This window comes from Lonchura striata, chromosome 2, assembly GCF_046129695.1.
Source record: "Lonchura striata isolate bLonStr1 chromosome 2, bLonStr1.mat, whole genome shotgun sequence".
In the NCBI taxonomy this organism is placed as follows: domain Eukaryota; kingdom Metazoa; phylum Chordata; class Aves; order Passeriformes; family Estrildidae; genus Lonchura; species Lonchura striata.
The window spans coordinates 91,925,956-91,946,451 of record NC_134604.1 but is presented as its reverse complement, the minus strand read 5'-3'; the positions used below and the strand labels follow the sequence as shown (position 1 = coordinate 91,946,451).

General features: G+C 36.6%; 1 protein-coding gene across 1 annotated transcript in view; it reads right to left on the bottom strand.

Annotated features, from left to right (window-relative positions):
• TUBGCP3 (tubulin gamma complex component 3) overlaps positions 1–20,496 on the bottom strand; it is a 48,681-nt gene that overhangs the window by 17,642 nt on the left and 10,543 nt on the right. The window contains exons 2-9 of the mRNA XM_021545531.2: positions 19,964–20,071; positions 18,153–18,220; positions 15,546–15,623; positions 14,746–14,963; positions 11,130–11,302; positions 8,308–8,426; positions 5,094–5,219; positions 1,548–1,616 (exon numbers count right to left, since the gene is read on the bottom strand). Of these exons, the coding sequence (XP_021401206.1) occupies positions 1,548–1,616; positions 5,094–5,219; positions 8,308–8,426; positions 11,130–11,302; positions 14,746–14,963; positions 15,546–15,623; positions 18,153–18,220; positions 19,964–20,071 (959 nt within the window). The remainder of the gene's footprint in view (positions 1–1,547; positions 1,617–5,093; positions 5,220–8,307; positions 8,427–11,129; positions 11,303–14,745; positions 14,964–15,545; positions 15,624–18,152; positions 18,221–19,963; positions 20,072–20,496) is intronic.

Here is a 20,496-nt window from a genome sequence, read left to right as displayed (position 1 = left end):
AAACTACACACCAGTGAGACTCCATTCCTTGGGATAGCAACTAACACTGGAAAACCATTTCCAAGCTTATGGAGGACAAAAAGCTTTCTCAGGAAAAAAAGACCAGGGGAAGTAGAAGGAAATAGGAATATTTGTGATGATGGAGTCTGTCTTCCTAAGAAAGTGTTAAGCATCCTGAGACCCTGTTTGCCAGGAGCAGCTGGACATCTGCCTGCTGAAGGAAAGAAGTGAATGAATTCCCTACTTCGCTTTGCTTGCACGCACAGCTTTTGCTTCCCCTTCTAAACTCACTAAGTTGATTGACTTGCCTTTTTGTCTTCCTTCTATTTTCTCCCTGTTCCTTAAGAGACAGGGGGGAGCAAGAGGCCGGATGGGTGCCTGGCTGCTGCCCAGGGTCAACCACCACAAAGGCAAATGCAGTTTGAAAATAAATAACCCCAGAACTTTTGCTTTCTCCATACAGGCTTTCACTCCCACCCTGCAACATCCCTCCTTTTGCAAGGTTTGATGGGGCAGGAAAGGTAGACAAAACTGCATCTTAAAGTAGTCACTTATTTTCATGGTCAAGAAGTTTTAGAAGTTAGAGAAGAAAAATCAAAGCATCAACAAACCAAGAGAGAAAACACATTTTGGACAGAGCAAGAAGTAATTACAAAAGGAATAACTGGATAATAGCTAGGAAAAACAAGCAAAAAATATATATAACAATATTCCAAAAGTCAAGAACATTCAAGAACTGCAAGTTGATTTGAATGATTTGAAAACATTAACAGATGATTTGAAAACATTAACAAAAGCCTATGACAAACTATAAAGATTTTATTGAAGTTAGAATTTTAAGAGGCAGTATAATTTAGCTTTAGGTCAATTCTCAGAATAATTTTTTCACCATTACAAGTAATGAGCCCTTTGAAAACTCCTTTTAAAAAAAGGCAAGTAGAAGAATGCTTATTTTATTTTAGAGACAGCATCTAGATGCACATATCTACAAACATTTGTGGAAAAATAGCAAGATTATCAGCACTGACTTGGTCTATATGTTACAGGAAAACAGTAAAACATTGAAACATCTGCAGAACAAATGTCTTTACTGTCAGAAAACAAAGGGACAAGAAAAATGTACAAACCGCCCCACACAGAAAGAAGTTGTAACTGTTATTACTAGCTGCTAAATCATGCACTGCTGGAAATATGAACTGGTTTTTTCTCCACTCAAGGATGTGTGACATTGTTTGGGATTTGAACGACAAAGATTTTATGCAAGGTGAAACTGACAAAAAGGATGCAAAACAGGGACAAACTTAGAAATACACATTGTATTCTTTGCTTATGTAACACATCAAATACCAGTGAATTCTTAAGAGAAAAATATTCAAAGGCACATACATTTAAAGAGCAAGAAATGTACAGAGAATTGTGTTCACTGTCAACAGAAATTGCTGTACATCCTTTACATTCCACCAGAATAGGTAGGTATTATCTTTCTAGGAGATATTTAGATAACATAGAACAAAATAGTGATGCTGAATATGCACCACTTAACTTACCTGAGAATGTAAAACAGACAGAAGTCGGTAGTATTCTTTAAGTTCCTGATGTAAGGCTGCACAAAAACTCTGTAAGAGAAAGAGAAGAAAAAAAAAAGAAAAAAAAAGGAAAAGTAATCAGGAGAAATCTTTCTGATTTAATTCTATCACCACACTTCCAACCTAGTCAGAAATTTCCTGAAGGGAATCTTTCTACAAGTTTCAGTATAAAAGCCAATTCTCGGAGAAATGGCCAAAGTGTAAGTACTTCCCTAGGAGCTCCACATACCTTTTCCAGGAATTTATACACATTACTAAGTGACCTTGATTCTTGCTACCTTAACTCTATCAACATATTAAACTATGACAAATGTAACTCCTCAAGTAGATATATCATCTCAGTAATGGCAACAATAATTAGCACAGGGATGTACAAATTAAAACATGACCCATTTGAAGATTTTTTTAAATAATCATGTAAGATGCAGTATGCAGTGAAGTAACAGAGTTCAAATTTCAGGAAGGCCTCTAACAAAAGAACACAAAAGTCAGGCATTATATTTACAGTATATTATATTTACAGTATAGACTGTATGACATGAACAAGAAAACAATGCTCAAAAAAATCTCCCACTAAGTGCTGCCAGATCAAGTACTCTAAAATTTTGACCTTTTATCAATTCACAGTTATATATGACTCTTCACTCGACATGGAAGAAATGAACAACATGAAGTCTATCTTCAGAAATCTGTAAAATGTGCAGAAGTTAATTCAGGATGTAACTAAAGCAAAAACTCTCCTTTGCAAAACAGTTCTAAGCACAGCTACTTTAGGTTGTTTAAAAACCAAGATAAATTTTAGAAACAATTCCTGAAACAATACTGGTTTAGTCATAAATATTTTCCACAGTTTATGGTTTGGAGGAGGCCTTGCTTTACTTATGTAATGGTCTTAACCTAACATACACACTAAAAAAATGCCTGCAACACATTTTTCAAAACAGAACTAAAAATATGGCTCATTAATTTGGGAATAAGTGAAAAAAACTTTAAAACCCCCCAAAAGGTGCCCTAAGTTTTTTATTTGTTTGGTTTCTTGGGAGAATACTCTCAGGCACACACAAAAATTCTTCAGAACTTTCTAACCAATTCTTAGCTAATGAATTTGATGTCTATTTTGATGAATTTTTTAAATGGGAAATTTCCCAGGAGTTTCCCTTCAAGACCTTTAAAAATTACAGTCAAAAGAATTTGGAAAAAGGAAAACATCATAGAAAGAACTCAAGAACTTAAAATATTTATTCACTAGAGTATGTAAAACGCAGAAATAATTTCTAGAAGCACAAAGAAAATAAATCTTCTTTCCTGCTAAGCAGCTAAGAAGCCTAGAAAAAAAGAGTCATTAATCTTACCATTGTATCTTTTTTAAGGAGAGGAGGTTCCTTTCTTTAACTCAATATTGTAAATTACAAAGAAATTTGACATTCATTTTATTCCAGAGGGTACTGAAGGGCAAAAAGAAATCCTTTTATGTGTAACTCCACTTTTCATTTCTTCTCACTTGCTTCTCCAGGGAATTTTTGAACCTATTAAAGTGACACTTGCCAAGGTAGAGGGCAGAGCAGAGCCTCTAAGAAAACAATCCAAAGGCACTTTTCTGCTCAAAAAGAATAGTAATCACTGACTTTAATGATTTAGTAGCCAAAAGGATTTAGACTCCAACTGATCACAAATTTTTCAGAGAAGCTTTACAAATTAAAATTTACATCCAGTACCAATTCCCGTATCACAAACCAGAGACATTTGCCTCCCAAACTGTTACAGAAAAACTGGACATTACCCTAGAATTCTGATTTGGTCTGCTGCAAAAGAGAATTGAGGAAGAAAACAGAATGCTTCAAGAGAAAAAAATTAAAATGCTCATTAACTCAATTGGATCTAAATGGGCAAAATACCAAAGTACAAGCTAAAAATATAGTTAACTGCTAATTATTCTTATTTTCTGAGGATAAAGTAAAACTTAGAATTAATCAGCAAAGGTAGGAAAATATAAAGTGTAATACATTGTTATGTCTACTTCTAATGCCAATACCTGACATTTCGTGTGGTAAAACCAGTCACCAGAAACATAATAAAAGAGGTGACAGACACCTTATTCTACACCTGGTTTAAACAGGAGTTTACACAATCGTATTTTCAGAACATTAAGTGAAAGATGTTTTATATCAATATATACTGTCGTGCTAAATCCCTTAATGCAGTGTGCAGCACCTGAAATTCTCCGCTATAAAAGCTATGCCGAGCATGAAGGCATACTCTTTGTGCCCAGATACTAACAGTACGAGCAGAATATAAATTTGTATTTGTACACTTATGTCTTAGAAATATATACAAGTGCTTGCCTCAAGCAAAATGAGCAGCATTAGCTATGCAGATTCAGGTAACTTAACTGCACAGCCTTCTGCACAGGATATGAAACCTGCATACAGAAGCCAAGATACTGCACATTTAAATTCACTGAAGAATTAAAGTTCTCCCCTTTCTCTCCCTTTAAACTTGAAGATTAAAGCCAGAGTCTGTAAAAATAATCACAAGCAGAAAGCTGCTAAAGAATAAAACTTCACCCAGATATAAGGGGGAGAGTCCAAAGAAAATGCATACACACTAGCACTGCCATATAAAACATGGAAATCACCACTGGATCAGTAAAAAAATAATTATATGTAACTAGAAGGGTAACTTAGAATAATAGACAGAATGGAACAGAATAAAACATTAGAAAAGTAGGAAGCACTACAGTGTCTCTACTGACCTCTTAAGAAAAATTAGATTGAAGGGAGAAGCACTTCAATTTCTTGGCAGATTAGGAAGGATGTTATGGCTAGAGGCAAGGATAACATTTCTGTCGACTCAGAAGGGATAATATCCAGTTTTACAGAGGGAGCAAGTGAGAGGAAACAGGAATGTCTTAGCAGTAAATGTGGTTTTGGGTATTACAGCAGCATTGAAGTTACTGTAGACTATAAATCATGATGATGAAACCTATGAAAACAAAAATTAATATTCTTTTGATGCTGTATTCAAAAGAAAGGGCAGAAGATAATGGACTACTTGCATTTTATGTAAGCTAGTGTAGTATGAACACATGATCATCAATAATAGCTAACAAAAATGTCTCCTACACAGGTCACTAACAACTGAATTTGTGATTAATTACCTCAGGGATGACATCATCCTATTTAAGAAATATTTTTGTTTATGACATACATGAATAATTTTTAAGTATTAGGTTTTTTTTTAAAATTGAGATTAAGAAAAGGAATTTATGAGCGTTTCCAGCTACAAATTACAGGGGCAAATCCCTAAGACCAGAAAGGACAAATGCCTTTTCCTTGCCTTCTAACTATGACCCATATCAAATGCAGCATCCACAAAAGGAGTAAATCAAATGATGAATGATTCAAACTCCAAAGTTTATGCATCATTCTAGCATTGCATTTATTCAGTAGTTTCTTAGCCAAATAAGAACAAATATTGTAGTTAGACTGTTTTATCTAGCTGACTCACCTGTCCCACTAGTCCAAATGCACGATCCAAACTCCTCTGGTCTGTATATTTTCTTATTTTGTTATGTAGCCACCCCAACTCTGCAAGTCTACTTGTAGTATCTCGGAGGGACTTGGATAAGCTTACCTATAAAGTTAACAGAAACAATTCTGCAATTAAGTCAAATCTGCCTTATACCACCAATACTGGTTCCTTTCTTTTTAAAAAGCCAGTTTCAGAAACAGTTAATTTTACATTCTACAGTACAGATACTACAAAAGAGTAGGTAACCAAGTAATTAGCATTATATTTATACACACGTGCTTGAAAAGGCAGCAGCAACAAACTATTAGCAACTTTGAGACCTTCTCTTTTGGAAATCTTAATGTAACAGTATTCATATGCTCTTTTTACATTAGGAAATTACGGAAATAACAAAATAGTCTTCAGAAAAAATGAAGAAATCTGCATTTTCATGTTGCAATATCGGACTCTATGCTATCCTGACAATCAGCAAGGCTGAAAATATGAGAGTTGTAGCAGAGGTGTTAATTACTGAAACTAATGAAAAAGCTTTGACAAAATAATTAGTAATTGCTACATGTGAAACCTTCAATAGAAAACAAATTACCCAATGCCTGACTAGGCATCAGGAACACAAACTTGTGGAACCCAATTTCCAAGATTAAATCCAGATTTTATAAGTTATTTAATCATATGTCCTGAACTCTTCTAGTCTGTTTCTGATTTTCTTCTAGTATCTCACTCACCTTGCAAGCCTGCCTTAGTCCCAATACCCTATTTAGCTACCACTACTGTTTTTATATGAATCAGCACATTTGTTGCTCTAAATTATCAACAGATAAGACACTTCCTACTTGAGATTTTCTTCTCCCACATTTCACCATATTATTCAGGAGCACTACCATCAAGCATTCAAAACGTCATTGAATAAAAAACCCCAAACAATCTGACTGATAACAGACCACAAGACAGAGACTGACTTCCGCCTACAGCAACTGGGCTTATCCCACCTCTACAAGAAATTTTAACTTTGACAGCCAGCTGGAACAGTCGAAACCAAAGCAAAGAATTGTTCCAAGAAGTTAAGCTGCCAAAGAAGTAGAAATCAATTCCCTTCATTAAACCTTTTAGTTAACAGTACAGGCATTCTCCAAGATAACAATTAGTGTCAGAGTGTGTTATCCACGCCAGTGTGGGCTTGAAACAGGCTGCAGCATTTGGTTGTAAGACCACAGTTCAGTCCCTAGCCCTCTTGCTTACCCACAGAGGTACAGCTTTAACTTCTTGAACAACTTCTGTAGGGTAAATTCCAGCACAAACAAGTATAATTGGACACAGAAACCCTGCCCACAGCTAAAACCAAAGAGATGACATAAGGACTATTTAAAATTCTGCAAGTACAGAGTACTTGGCAAACATCGAGCACAACACACATCTGCTGGAATTAAATGAGGAACATGCAAAATTGGCTTGATGTTACTACATTTGTATGTCTTAGATCAAATCAGAAGCTGCTATCTTATGCAGTGCTGAATGTGACCACCAGACCTAATATTAACACTAAGATTAGGAAACATTTCAGCAAGAATAGCACCTTAGAAATGTGTTTATTTCTGGAAAAAAAACCCAACCGCCCAGGCTGTGTACAATGAGATGGTCATCTGAGGGAGAACTACATGCTTTGACTATTTTGCCTAATGTGCAGTCAATACAGGTAGAGGAGGTATAATCTTGGTCCTCCTTGTCAGAAGTTCCAGCTGCAGCTCTAGTGGGTCAGACAATCCCATCTTCACCGGGTCCGGTAACTCAGACCAAGTGCAAGTAAGGAAGAATGGAAGATAACCGACTTCACAAAAATAACCAAAGACAGTTCTCAGGCAAAGATTATTCAGCTGGCTTGTGGTCAGTAATTAAATTCCCTGAATTACAAATTCCAAGTAAAACAGCTTCTGACCTCAAACCAGCCTATTGGATATGAAAGCTATACAGAAAACTAATGAAACCCATTGCCAATTTTGTAGTCACTAAGTTTTCTTCACATTCCTCTCAAAAAATATATTACGCTACCCTTCTTTTTCCATATATAAACTCATATATGGAATATAATTTACTCGGTGAAGGTGCTGAGGAATTACAAACTTTGCATCATCTACAGGTGGATGTTTATTAGCAATCTGTCAATTAATAAGATTTAACAGGATTTAAGTGTTTCCATTTATCCCTCCATTAAACAGTTGTAAATGTCATTGTAAAGTAATGGTGAACAACTACAACATTTCACTTTTTGCTACTATTATGAAGCAAAAAAAGGAAACGAGCTCAGGTATCAACATTAAGACCTGTCTTCCATGCTCTTGGCACAAGAAAAGTCCCAAAAGTAATTTCCCCACCATTTAAAGACTATGTAATATTGTCATAGTCAAGTTTTTAATATAAGTAATAGTTGAAAGTGTTGTCTTTCCATCTGAACAAGAATATGAAACCAGTTAGCAGAAACTGGACTCTGAAGCTGTACTGTCTAAATGCTGAATGTGAAGATGCTAAAGCAACTTGCACCAGTTTTTGTTCTTTGGTCAGCTGACCCAATCACACAATCACCCAATCACCACCTTAAAGCGAAGTCTCTCAGGCATCTCTTCTATTCTTTTGTCCCCCATTTGATGTCTTCATTCCAATTCACATCTAACCTTTCTTCAGTTCTACCACCAGTCCTTTCTTTTCTAGGTCATCTGCATCTAGTCACTTCTAACTGTAACCAAGCCCATAACATCAAGTGGCTAGCATCCATTCCATATCTCAAGCTATTTAATTTAATAATAATGCAATAAAATGCCTACATCTGTTTTATGTTAATTCTTATATACTGGAGAGGATAAATGTTGACAGAAGTCTTCAAAGCCATAATTTACAAGTCCTTCTACTTGATTAAAAGTTGGGAGGCTATTCACATCTTGTGAAATGCTACATTTTGGTTCTTACATCTAATCTACCCAAGTGATTTTCAACTACTACTGTTGAAACTACTCTGCTGTATTAACATAAGAACCCCCAAAAACAAAACAAACAAAACCAGCACAAAATAAAACAAAACAGCTGGTAGAAGGAATACAGACATGTAATAATGTTTTAACTTTTTTAAACATTTCTCATGGCTATTTTTCCTCTATATACTTCTCTGCTCACATATGAAATACAAGCCAGCATACAGTACCTTTCCCTCCACTTTATAGCAATTTTCAGAATTGCACATTTTGATGTTTTTGCCATCTATTCCCTGGAAGACATATAAAACATCTCTTACAAGATTTGCTTCCGTTATTTCAACAGAACCTAGAAAAGAAAAAAAAAAAACAAAAAAAAAGTGTTTAGACTTGATGAGACAGTAGATTTTGATTACAACTTTGAAGAGCTATTTAGATGCATAGCCAAAAAAACCCCAAAACTATAAAACCTATGCTGTGATTGTAACTGCTAAAGAACTATTTTAGGTCCCCTTAGTCTGACAGGAAAGCCCAAGGTAGCATTAAAGGCAGGCAAAGGCAACCTGTGGTTCTCTCAGAGCAGTCAGCTTGTATGGCACAGGGCATGTCTTATTTTAACTGTCACGGTGGCCAGTTCCTAAACTTGTTATCTCTTCTGATGCACCAATGCAAGTTTTAAGGCAAGCACCACAGTAACTTTATCTTCTTTAAACAAACAGTTGAAGTTGTTAAATAGACTTACAGAATAACCTCTTCTACATTCACCTAGAAAAAGAACAGTTAATCCAAAAGGAAGAACTGCTTGTTTCATAAAGGCTTTCAATTACATATGCCACTGCTCAGTGAGAAAACTGATCAAACGAGACTACATAACAGCTATGGAGCTAGAAAATATTTAAGTGTAAAGTTTGCTTCTGGTTCTTACATCTAGTCAGAGGTTAGACTGTGTTAGAGATGTAAGGTATTTATAAATTTAAAGGGAAGATAAGATCAAAAAAGGCATTGTGTAGGCCATTGAAACTATCCCCATCTTTTCTGGGCAAACCATCACCATTTGCTTTTGTAAATTCATTTACGATTTCATGAATTAAACATTTTTAACAACCACTAACCAGAAATTGAGATGCTACAACATGATTCTCTCAATTCAGACAGTACTCTTACTCTTGTCAGTTTGCCTCCCCAACAATCCACTTTCCCAGAAAAAAAAAAAAAAAAAAAAAAAAATTCTACTCTTATTTCAGTATAAGTAGTCTTCACTTTAAGATACCATTTAAAATTCAGTCTCCTCCCCATAACAATAAGATGTGCATGACTGTAGGTTGTCCTTCTTAGTGAAATGTAGTGAAGTAGTGAGTCAAGTGCACATTTCTTTAATTGATAAATAATACAAGTATTAACATCAGCCATACAATGTGCCTTTTTATCTGTGTATGGATGTAATAGTAAGAAAACTTCAAAATAAAAGCAAGCAACTTTAGAAGAAAAAAATTAGAGGAATTTAATATTCATAGAAATGTATCATCTTGACAATAGATTTCTATATTCTGAATGCGCAGTCCTACTTCTATTTCTACACCAGCAAGTGACTACATTTAAGACAACTGTCAGTCCTTATATCCATCCCACATAGGAACCAAAGTCACAGCTGCTGGCTGACTCAACAGTACAAGTATTGCTTTTTATAGAAATCAGTATAATAAATTAAGAGGTAGTGCTAGATTTTGTTTTTCTATTTCTTTTTCCTATGCTTTTTGCTACTAATTTTTCTACTTTTTTTCTTTTTTTCTATTTCTGTATATATTAAATTTACCATATATATAAAACACATATTCACATTACATAGATACACACAGACATCTTGCATATAACAATCTTGTTAATTAGGTTCTAAATGCCAACTATTGCCCTCAGATACACCAGTACAACTCTGATCTATAAGCCACTGTTTTGTACACTGCTACTCAAAGATGCAGAGGCTGGCAGACAGGCTATATTTTAGTTCCTTAATAGCCACACTTACTTGTATGGAAGTAAAAAACAAACCACCACAAACAAAAGTCTGCATCTCTTATCTTCCTTTGTCAGAGAGTAACGGTGCTATGGTATGACAACATCTACCATGAGCTCACTTATTCAGAACTTACTTCCTTTTACAGTAAGAGCTGCCTCAGAGATCACCTGTTAAAGAATTCCTTTTTAGTTGCACTTGTGTAAATTCAGACTAGATCTAGACATCAGCTTCAAGTTTATAGGCACTTAATCATGGACATAAATCAGCAATATTAGGAATTTAGGAAGAAATTCTTTACTGTGAGGGCAGATGAGGCACTGCAAAGGTTGCCCAGAGAAGCTGTAATATTAGTATTTGTAAATACACATCGTGGAAGTGGTCAAGGATAGACTGGATGGCTCTCTGAGCAACCTGGTCTAGTGAAGGTGTCCCTGACCACAGCAGGAGAGTTGGAACAAGATGATCTTTAACTCAAACCATTCTGTGATTTCATGAGTCTATATTTATATATTTTTTATTTTATTGACAATATTTTATGTCACTTGTTCTAAATATAACCACTGTAAACAGTATGCTAATCTAAAGAAAAACAGGTTTAAGAGCTCTGTATTCCAGTTCACATTTCCAAGTTCTGAAAGACACAGAACCACAAACAGATGAGTATTTCAAAAAGTTATGTTTACTCAGCTCTCTTTCTGACTCTAAAAACAGTAGCATCTTCTGATCATTGCTCACATGTCACAATCACTTAGCTATGACAAACACTGGAATGAACTCAGTCTTTTAAGAGGACCAGATCACAATCCAACTAACCAGTGCAAAAAAACCCTGATAACCAGCAAAAGAGACTGTGGTCAAATACACTAGTCTTGCCTATTTGCTTCTATTAAGTACATATATCCTTCTATTAAGCACATTCCAGAAAAACACTCTTCAAAAAATCAACATGCCATGATTCCAAAATAATTTAAAAGATAATGGAAGATATAGATAACAACCATAAAAAACATTATCTTCAACAAATATATCTTTGCTCACCACTTGTATCCCCTTCTCGCCTAGACCTTGGCACACCACGAGAGACAGCATTTGGAAAGCCTTTTGAGGTAGTGCTTTGTAAGGAAGGCTGGCCTGCAGTTAAAGTCCATGCAAGACGTGAACCTAGCTGCTGACGGAGGCAATCTCCAACACCCGGAGCTTGATAGGATTGTCTAAAAGGATAAAAGGAAGAAGCACCTTTAAAAACTTTCATTCTATACTCATCACATGGTGCGGAGTGATGCAAATTTTGAAAGATGCCCCAAGATTTTTGTAGATGTTTTGTTGGAGGGAAGGAGGTAGTGGTGGTTTAATTAAGAAACCTTAGAAAAAGGTAGAGAACACAAAAGCAATTAATTTTCCTGCAAGCCTACACTTGCAAAAAAACCCCCAACCTGTAGAAAAGGGAAGTGTAAGTTTGACATACATGATTTCATATCAAAGATTAACTTTGATGAAACGTGCAACTATACTGAAATAGGTTAAAAGTGAAGGTGCTATAAAAACAATAAACATAATAATAGAAAAAACTAAACATTTAAGTTTTGTTATTAGCTGAAGTGTAACTACACATGTCAAAGAACTACAGGTAAATAGAGAAAGAGACGAAAGTTCACTTTCCAGCTACTCTACTCTTTCACATAGTTTGTATCAAGTGCCTGAAGATGTAACCAAGGAAGGACTATCCAGGAAAGTTCCAATTTCACTTCCTTTCAAACTTGCCAACTCTTTTCATGAAGAAAGTCTTAGCCGTGAGAAAAATGTCACATTGGCCAAGCTCCAGTTATCTAGGACCTCCCTGGTTAGCCAGGAGTGATTAAATGATGGACCTCATCTTGGTGAGCTCTTCCACCAGCTCCCTCACCACTCTAGGACAAATCCCACCCAGTCGCACACATCTGTGAGCATCGAAGTGGGTCAACAGGTCAGTAACTTCTCCCTCCTAAATTACAGTGGATCCATTCTGCTCCCTGTCTACATCTACCAGCTCAGGAGGCCACCTATCCTGAGAACAACCAGTCTCAGTGCTGAAGACTGAGCTCTGCTGTGTTTAGCATTAGTAAGGCCTGAGAGCACAACACTGAATTTTGGCTGTTCAGAGAAATGTAAGTCTAGAAAAAAGAAAAACAGGTACAAAGAGAAGTTCAGGAGGAATGAAGCTCACAAAACACTTTAATTTGGGTAGCTCAGCTCACAGACTACAGGACTAAAGAGCACAGTGAAATTGCAATAAAATGGAACAGTATGAGCAGGTCAGCACAAGAAAATGTCAGAAAGAGGGTAGGTTCTGCCAGTATTTTTAAACAAGCAGATAAAATAACCTCACTGACATATCTTTCTATATTGTATCAGGATTATATAATGATTGAGGCTAGAAGTGACCTCTGGATAACACTTCATACAAGCCTTTTGATCAAAGCAGATCAATAGAGAAGGTTAGCTGGTACATTGCTCAAGTCATATTTTTAATATTTTCAAGCATAGAGCCTACACAACCTCTCTGGACAACCCATTTCAGTGTTTCACAATATGCCCCCACCCTCAAACACACATCCCCATCTTATTGCTAGAAGTTTTTTTTTTTCCCCTTTTGATTAACTGTGATTCACAACTCATATTTTGCCAGTTACCACTTGTTCTTTCCCTGACCCAAAGCAGTCTAGCTCAGTCTTCTTATGCCCCTTGTCATACCATTACACAGGTAAGATCCCATGACTTTTCTTCTCCAGGCTGAACAACTCCAGGTCTCTCACTCAGCTTCCCCTCATGTGCCAGATGCTTCAACCCCTCAATGGTTTTGGGCTTCTTTCTCCAGACTCCTCCTTCCAGCCTACCTATATATTTTCTTTATACTAGAACTGGACCAGTGTTTCAGATGTGCTCTCATCGGTACTGAGCAGTGAGTTTTATTTGCCTCACCCTCCTGGTGATGTCCTTCTTAACACAACCCTGGAGGTTCTCAGCCTTCTTCACCATACATTGCACATTCATGTTCAACTTGGTGTCTACCAGGAATCCCAGGACATTTTTAGCAAAGCTGCTTTTCAATCACTCAGCATACAGTATGTACTGGTGCATGGATTTATTCCTTCCCAGGAACAGGACTTGGAACTTCAGCAGGCTCCTGTAAGCCTGTTTCTGGAGCCCAGTGAGCTCTCTCTGAGAAGCAGGTTAATGACCTCCTTTAACAACCACTCCTCCCAGCTTTGTATCATCTGCAAAGTTGCCAAAGATTCACTCTGCCATCAGATGGGATGAAGGATGCAGCTTCTGGTTAAACCATTAGGGACTTTTTGCAACTGATTATAATCTTTTTGAGTCTAGCGGGTTCAGTTCACCTCATCTAGTCCATATTTTATTAAGTCTGTTAATAAGGTTGTCACAGGTAGATAACATTAAAAGTCTTAATAAGCAACAATTACTGCTTTCCCCTTGTTCATCAAGTCAGTCATCTCATCACAGAAGGCTGTAAGACTGGTCAAGTATGCCTTTCTGAAACCTGTGCTGACTACTCCTAGTCCCCCCGCTTCTTGTCCATCACACGTCTGGACATGCTTTCCAGAGCAACAAAGACTTTCCCAAGGGTCTCAGTGTCCTGAGCTGACTTTACCAACACAAAGACAAAGCAAGCACAAAGCACCTCAACTTTTTCTGTATCCGTCACCTAAGTCCATGTCCCTTGAACAAGAGGCCATGTTTTCTCTAGCCTTCCTTTACTGCTTATGTAGTTGCAGAAATATCTGCTGTTTCCCTTCAAGGACCTTGAAAGATGAAGCTCTAGGTCAGTTTAGGATTTCACTGCAGTCACTCTGGATGCTCCTTTGCACCTGGCCCTGCTTTCATCTTTTGCACACTTTTTTTATATCTAAGTTTTGTCAGAAACAACTTGCTTCTCCATGCAGGTCCCCTGTCACTTTTAATTCCTCCTTGCTCATTTCTTATTTAAGCTTGCAGGAGGTGATCCTTGAGTATCAACCAGCATTCTAGTCCAGCATTGAACCAGATGATCATTGTAGCTCTCTTCAAACAAAATTATCCTATTCTGTTCTTTCCTTAATCACTCTTTCCTCCAGGGGAGCTTCTCAAGAGATCTTTCTAAGAAGATCCCAGAAGAGTCCCAAGTCTCCTACCCTGAAGTCCAGAGATTAAATACTGCTTTTTACCATGCTTCCACTTCCAGAATCCTGAACTACATCATCTTATCACTACTGCAGTACTTGTAGTTGTAAAGCCTATTAATAACAATAAAATCCAGTTTTGTCAGGACTAATTAATTCCATAATATGAATTTAATAACTCATGTCAAATACACTCAACTAAAAAAATATGTCTTCAACTCAAAAGAAAAAGCTTTGGTCCTTTCTGAAAGTGCATCTTGTGATTTTGTGTTTGTTTCACAACTCTTGGGGGTGGGAAGGATAATCAGGAGACAAGAAGATAGTGATTAAAAATGGACACATTTGGACAGCCATTTATGACTTCATATGGTCATATGCCAGCACAAACTCTGTTTCTCTGCACCTAAAGTGGAATTCCCAATGGCATACAAAAGCAGAGGGTGGAGGAAAGAAAAAAGACAAGTCTTCTCCAAACCCATTTGTAAGTTGAAATTTACCCTGGAATGAGTGACTGTGGAGTAGGAGTCGGCCCATTTAGGGCATACAGGCTGATGCTGCTTATCCCACTGCTCCCCATGCTGCAGGAACTCTGGGCAGACTGAGCACTGCGGTCTTGGTAATTCAATGGAAGGGTCTGAGGCCTGGCATAGTAATAAGGGGTTGAGTGAGCATCCCGTGGCAATGCTTGAGCAAAAAGTGTGGCATAACTTGACACCTGAAAAGAAAAGGATTTTAAAAGAGAGAAATAATTAAAAAAAAAAAGTGGAAATTGCTTTAAGCCACATCTTCAGTTAATAGGAGTGTAATATCAAGAACACAAGAAATATCTGAAGACCATATTTATGCAGAGAAAAATTTCTTGATGCAATTATCATGACAAAAAAGTGCCTTACAGTGAGCAGCAGTATTTTAGCAAGACAATTTCTTTTTACCTGCAAATTGTCATTAGGAATAGCTGCAAAAAGCATTTTGGTGTCAGCAGTACTGCAACTGCATTCTGCTTTCCCTACTCCATTTAAAATTCATTATCACATGAGCAGACATCACACTACCAAGCAGACTTAACTTCAGTTGCACGTGTGGGAAGCTCATATCTTTACATTTATGTAGTATAAGAAAACTACACCAAATATTACAGATACTTAACAAGAGTTTTCTTCCTTTCAGCCTCACACACAGACATTATGAAAATAACCTTGAGCTATTGGTTAAGTCTGGATAAGGATTCCTGAAGACATCTAAAATAAGTGAAACACATTTATTATTTCTCAGAAGCAACAAAAGACTCCTCACCTACCTTGTTAGACTGTTTTCGTGGATCTTCACTAAGGCTAAGCAGGAGGTAGAGTACTGACCATTTGTTTTTCAGAATGCCCTTCAAAGAAAGATGAAAACAAAAACATAAATAAGTTCAACTCTTGATAAGAACAAAATTCTTCTTAATTATCCAACTTCCTAATACATATGCATACAAATAAACTTGCCAGAGAAATAAGACTAACTCAGAGACACATTCCTGAATAAACTGGGAATGTGCAGTGCAGCCTCTGTATTATTAATTTTATTTTTTTTCCACTGTGTTCAAATTATGAATTCTCACCTGCTCTGAGATCAGCAAGCAGGCTCAATTTAAAATTCATAGCTACTAAGAATGAGGTTTATATAGAGTTGAACTGTTACAAGCATTCCCACACACTCTCACCACTTAAAACATCTCAGATGCAGCTATTAATTTAACCCAAATGTGAAAAAGGAAAACTCTTTGTGAAGTTTGAAGCAAGGAACTGTCTTTTCTCCTTTTTCCCCTCCACTCTCCTTTACAGGGACGCTCGAAAATGAGTGTTTTGATTTCTATTTCTTTAAAGACAATTTAACAGAGCTACCAAAATTTTAATCACTTAAGATAGAGGCACTTAATAGGAAACCTGAGGAATACACAATATAGTCTTTAGCAAACAGACACACACAGACTTTTAGAATAAGACTGTCTGCAGTTTAAGATCTCGGCAGGAAGCTGTACAATGTCAGCTGAAGCCCAAGCTGCAGAGTACTTTAAAAGGAAAGCAAGTACTACAATGATTTCTTTTAAATATGCATGTTCCTAGATATGTTACTCCATAGTTCTGTGACACTAACACTTGCACCTGAATTTACCAGGGGCATAGAACCTTACAATGGACATTAAGCTAAGTCAAAGAAACTTATACAAATTCCCAGACAGTGTTGATCAGCCTATGATCTGCAATACCAAGCAATGTCGAATATAAAGCAAATTTGAGTCCTATCAAGATTCAACACAGACTCCATCCCTGATGGAGTCTGTGAAGCGACATAATTTACCAAAGCTCTACATTTTTATATAGAAGGACACATTCTATATTATGTAGAGCACAATTTTATTATCTTCTGCTTTGATCTCAAGAACAGGCAAAAAGTAGAGGTACTGCATATGCTGCAAGTAACTAATACAGCAACTGATAAACAAGTGGTGAAGAAGGAGCAGCAGCTGCTTCTTCTACTGGCCAGGATAGAATAAATTCAAGTGCTCCAAGAAGCATGGTTTGCTCAACTGGCAGGCTGCCACAAAAAAAACCACTGACCCCCTTTCCTGTTTGGAGTAATAGATGAAACAAAGTTAAAACAAATTCACACATGCTTTTTTTCCCCCTCCCAATTGCTTTCAAGAGAAAGCTCAGAAGAGCCTCATTGATTCAGAAAACATATATCCTTTTAAGCCCTTCCCTGTGCTCATAGGAAAAAGAAATGATTGTACACCATTAGTAATAAACCTAACAGCAGATTGAATAATAATTGGTTGTGTGAATTTTAAAGAAGTCATTATACTATTTCACATACACAAGATACTAGCAGAGAAAAAAAAAATGTTAGAAGAATCTTAAATGTTTGAGGAAGCAATAAAATACCAGGAGATAGCTTGCATTACATTCAGAAGAATAAGCAAATATATAACACAGGCAAGGCATTTTGTTCCGAAGATTAGTCATCATGCTCTGCATCACTTTGCTTGCCAAATGGCAATGCAGTACATAAGCTACAGACATGTGTTACACAAAGTCTGTATTAAGAGCTGTCTGCAAATCAGTGTTCTGCTGCACAAACCAGTGCAATTAATACACAAACCCACAGGATACTGAAACCAGGACAACTTTCTCAGTAACAAGCTCCAAACACTAACAAAGTAAAGGGTAAGTCAGGGATGGAAGAGGGAAGGAGGAGAACCAAGTTCTAACTAGTCATACTCCCCACGGAATACTGTTTTTGTAATCTTAATGTTAGCATTATACTGTTAAACTCAGGTTTTCCACACACTAACATCTTTTGTCAGAATATTGGCATGCAGTGCTCTTTGATTAACACTGGTGTTAGAGCCATCCAAGTCAGCAAACTTTTAAATTTCAACATTAAAAGACCTGGAGCACTTAAAAATTCAGATGCATGAGAGTATTACATTAGTAAAATCAATACACTGCAAGGCATTTCTGTAAAATAAATGAGAAAATTCATCAGTTTTACATATAAAAGAATCTACTTTTATAGAGTTCCTTTCTTCATATGAAGTATCTCTTCATATAACTTGACTCAAATAGTAAAAACATAGCTAGGGTTGAGAGGCATCTCTAGAAGTTGTCTGGTCCAAAGCCCCTGTTTAAAGCCAGGTCATCTACAGCAGGTTGCCCATGACAGTGTCCAGTCAGGTTCTGATTTGTCCCTAAGGGTAAAGACTCCACAACTTTCCTAGGCAAGCTGTTTGAATATTTAACCAACCTCCCAGAAAAAATATTGTTCATGACCTGAGCACTCTCCAAAACAACTCTAACATCAGAAGGATGCTTACTTATGAGTGCTTTCAGTTTATTTACTCTTTACACATTTATTAAACTACCTGTGAACCGAGTTTTCTGTAGAGTTCTGAAAACAAAGCAGCATCTGCTTCCCTTCTTTGTCGCACAACTATAAAAAAAAGATTAAAAATTAGAAAGAAGTGAAGAAGTGTAACAGTCATGTCTTAGCATATACTTGTGGTAAATTATAAAATGCAACCAAGAAAGCTTCATGATGCTGGACTGTTTCATTTTATTTACTTAAACACTGTTTTCATCTTATCTGCATTCCAGCCCTGAGAACTCTTGCAATGCAAGTGATTCAATTTAACTACCTGCTTTTCTTAATTCAATCAAAATATACATTTTTTTGTCCTGGTAAAGTCTAGTCTAGTCATTCAGTATATTTAGGGACCCAAGGGACTGAAAACACAAGTAAAGCAGATAATCATTAAAGAAGGTATAAAAACTACATATAATTACTCCAAGACTAGAGTGTAATTGTTTCTATTTTTTGCAATAAAATCAAGGAAAAAAGTAGTAATGCCATTAGCTGCAAGTCAGGCAGAATTCCACAGTCACACAACTTTCATGTATTACAAAAGTAACAGTCACAAATCAATGCCAGTTACAGAAGTACCTTCTCAGAGGAGACACAGCTTCCAACTAAGATTTCTTAAAAAGCTATGTTGCATCAGAAAGAGCCACGTTAAAAGAAAATCAAGGCAATAAAGACATCTGAAGAAACTTCAGTGTTAAGAAAAATAGCTATTAAGTATTAGAAATTTTAATTAGCATCAAATGTCCCTGGTAAGTACACTTCGCCAAGCAAGTCATTATTTGTGTAGTATCTCCAAAATAAATGTAAAGTTGTAAGGACATATATCCAGATGAAGTTGGGGAGGAAGATGAGGGAGACAGTGCTGTGCTGTCTACAAAGTAGCCAAAGCATGGTAGAAAGTATATATTGTAGATTTCAGCGTTTTGGAGTTGTAGCTAGAGGAATTCTAATGGGCTTATTTGTCTATCAGCAAATCACAGAAGCTCTGCATTAGCAAAAAATACACATGGACCTTAAACCAGTTATAACCACTAATGTCAGTTATCCTAATTCAATCTCTGAATATTCAAAGCTCAAATATGAAGATTTAATATCATTAGCACAATTCAAATAATTGTTTCTGGACATGCTACTGTGCAGCAGATTTGATGAAAGCAATATTTGGCTTTTCAAGAAGAATTCATCGCATCCCCTTTGGATACACACAGTGCAACACTTGACTCAGAGCAGCAGAGAGCACAATGGAATGGAAATGCAATATCCCTTACAAAGTCATGGTCTGCGATTTTGTTTTTAAGAACGTGGTTGCAGAAAACTTGTGGAGAAACTGAAGGCGAGTCAGGTAAGTCACAAACCATTCCATCAATTCCCAGGATAGTAATTTAGCAAGTTTCACGCAGGTGCTCATGAAGTTAATTGTGCCAATGTGCAATATTCCTGAAGTACACATCTCAAAAATATGAGTCTTTTACTCTTCTAAGAAGAACTATGAATTCATAATTTCCAAGTACTATTAAGGTGAATGGAGTGCAGTATTAATTACTCTTTGCCTTCATAGTGGCTAAGACACAAAGCAGCAAAGAAAGTGTAAGCTGAGTATTCAGAAAAATCTGAGCAGTGAATACAAATAGCCACTCAGGAATATTTACCAGGAAATTAATGGCATTTACATCATGAGATTTTCAGGAAGAAAACATTAATAATAGATTAGATAACAATCCGTGAAGTACAGTTGTCCCCTTTTTGGAGAAATAACCTGATTAACTTCAAAAAGAATTTTGTGTTTTTAAGAAAGGAACAAAATGCACTTACGTTCTTTCTTGATTTTCTCCGCTACAAGAAATTCATCACGCTCAACAGTGGGAGCAAAATTGCTTCCAATAACTCTCACTGCATACTGAAACTGTTGGGCTACATCAGCTGAAAGAAAAAGAAAACTCTTTCAATTAAGTAGAGTGTTACAGTTCTATTAAAAATAATTTTAAAAAAAGACATGAGATTACATTGCTATGTCTGAAACAGCAAAAATGTACCTGACTTAGACCTGATAACGCACTGCAATTCTTAGGCACACTTCTAACCAGAGGGCAGTAAAGTCCAGTTTATCCAGTTTAGCGTAGTATTAATGTGATATTTCAAACACAACTCACCTGTACACACTGCACAAATAACTGCACCAAAATTTGTGAATAAGCCCTTCCTATTCTGAGCTGAAACAGACACTTAGGTCTACTCAGTTAGTAGAGAGCTTAACCACTTAACTGGCTCTTCCCCTCCCCTCTGCATGGACAGAAATACTGTGGGACCTGCCACACAGTCACACAGTTCACCTCACACACCACAGC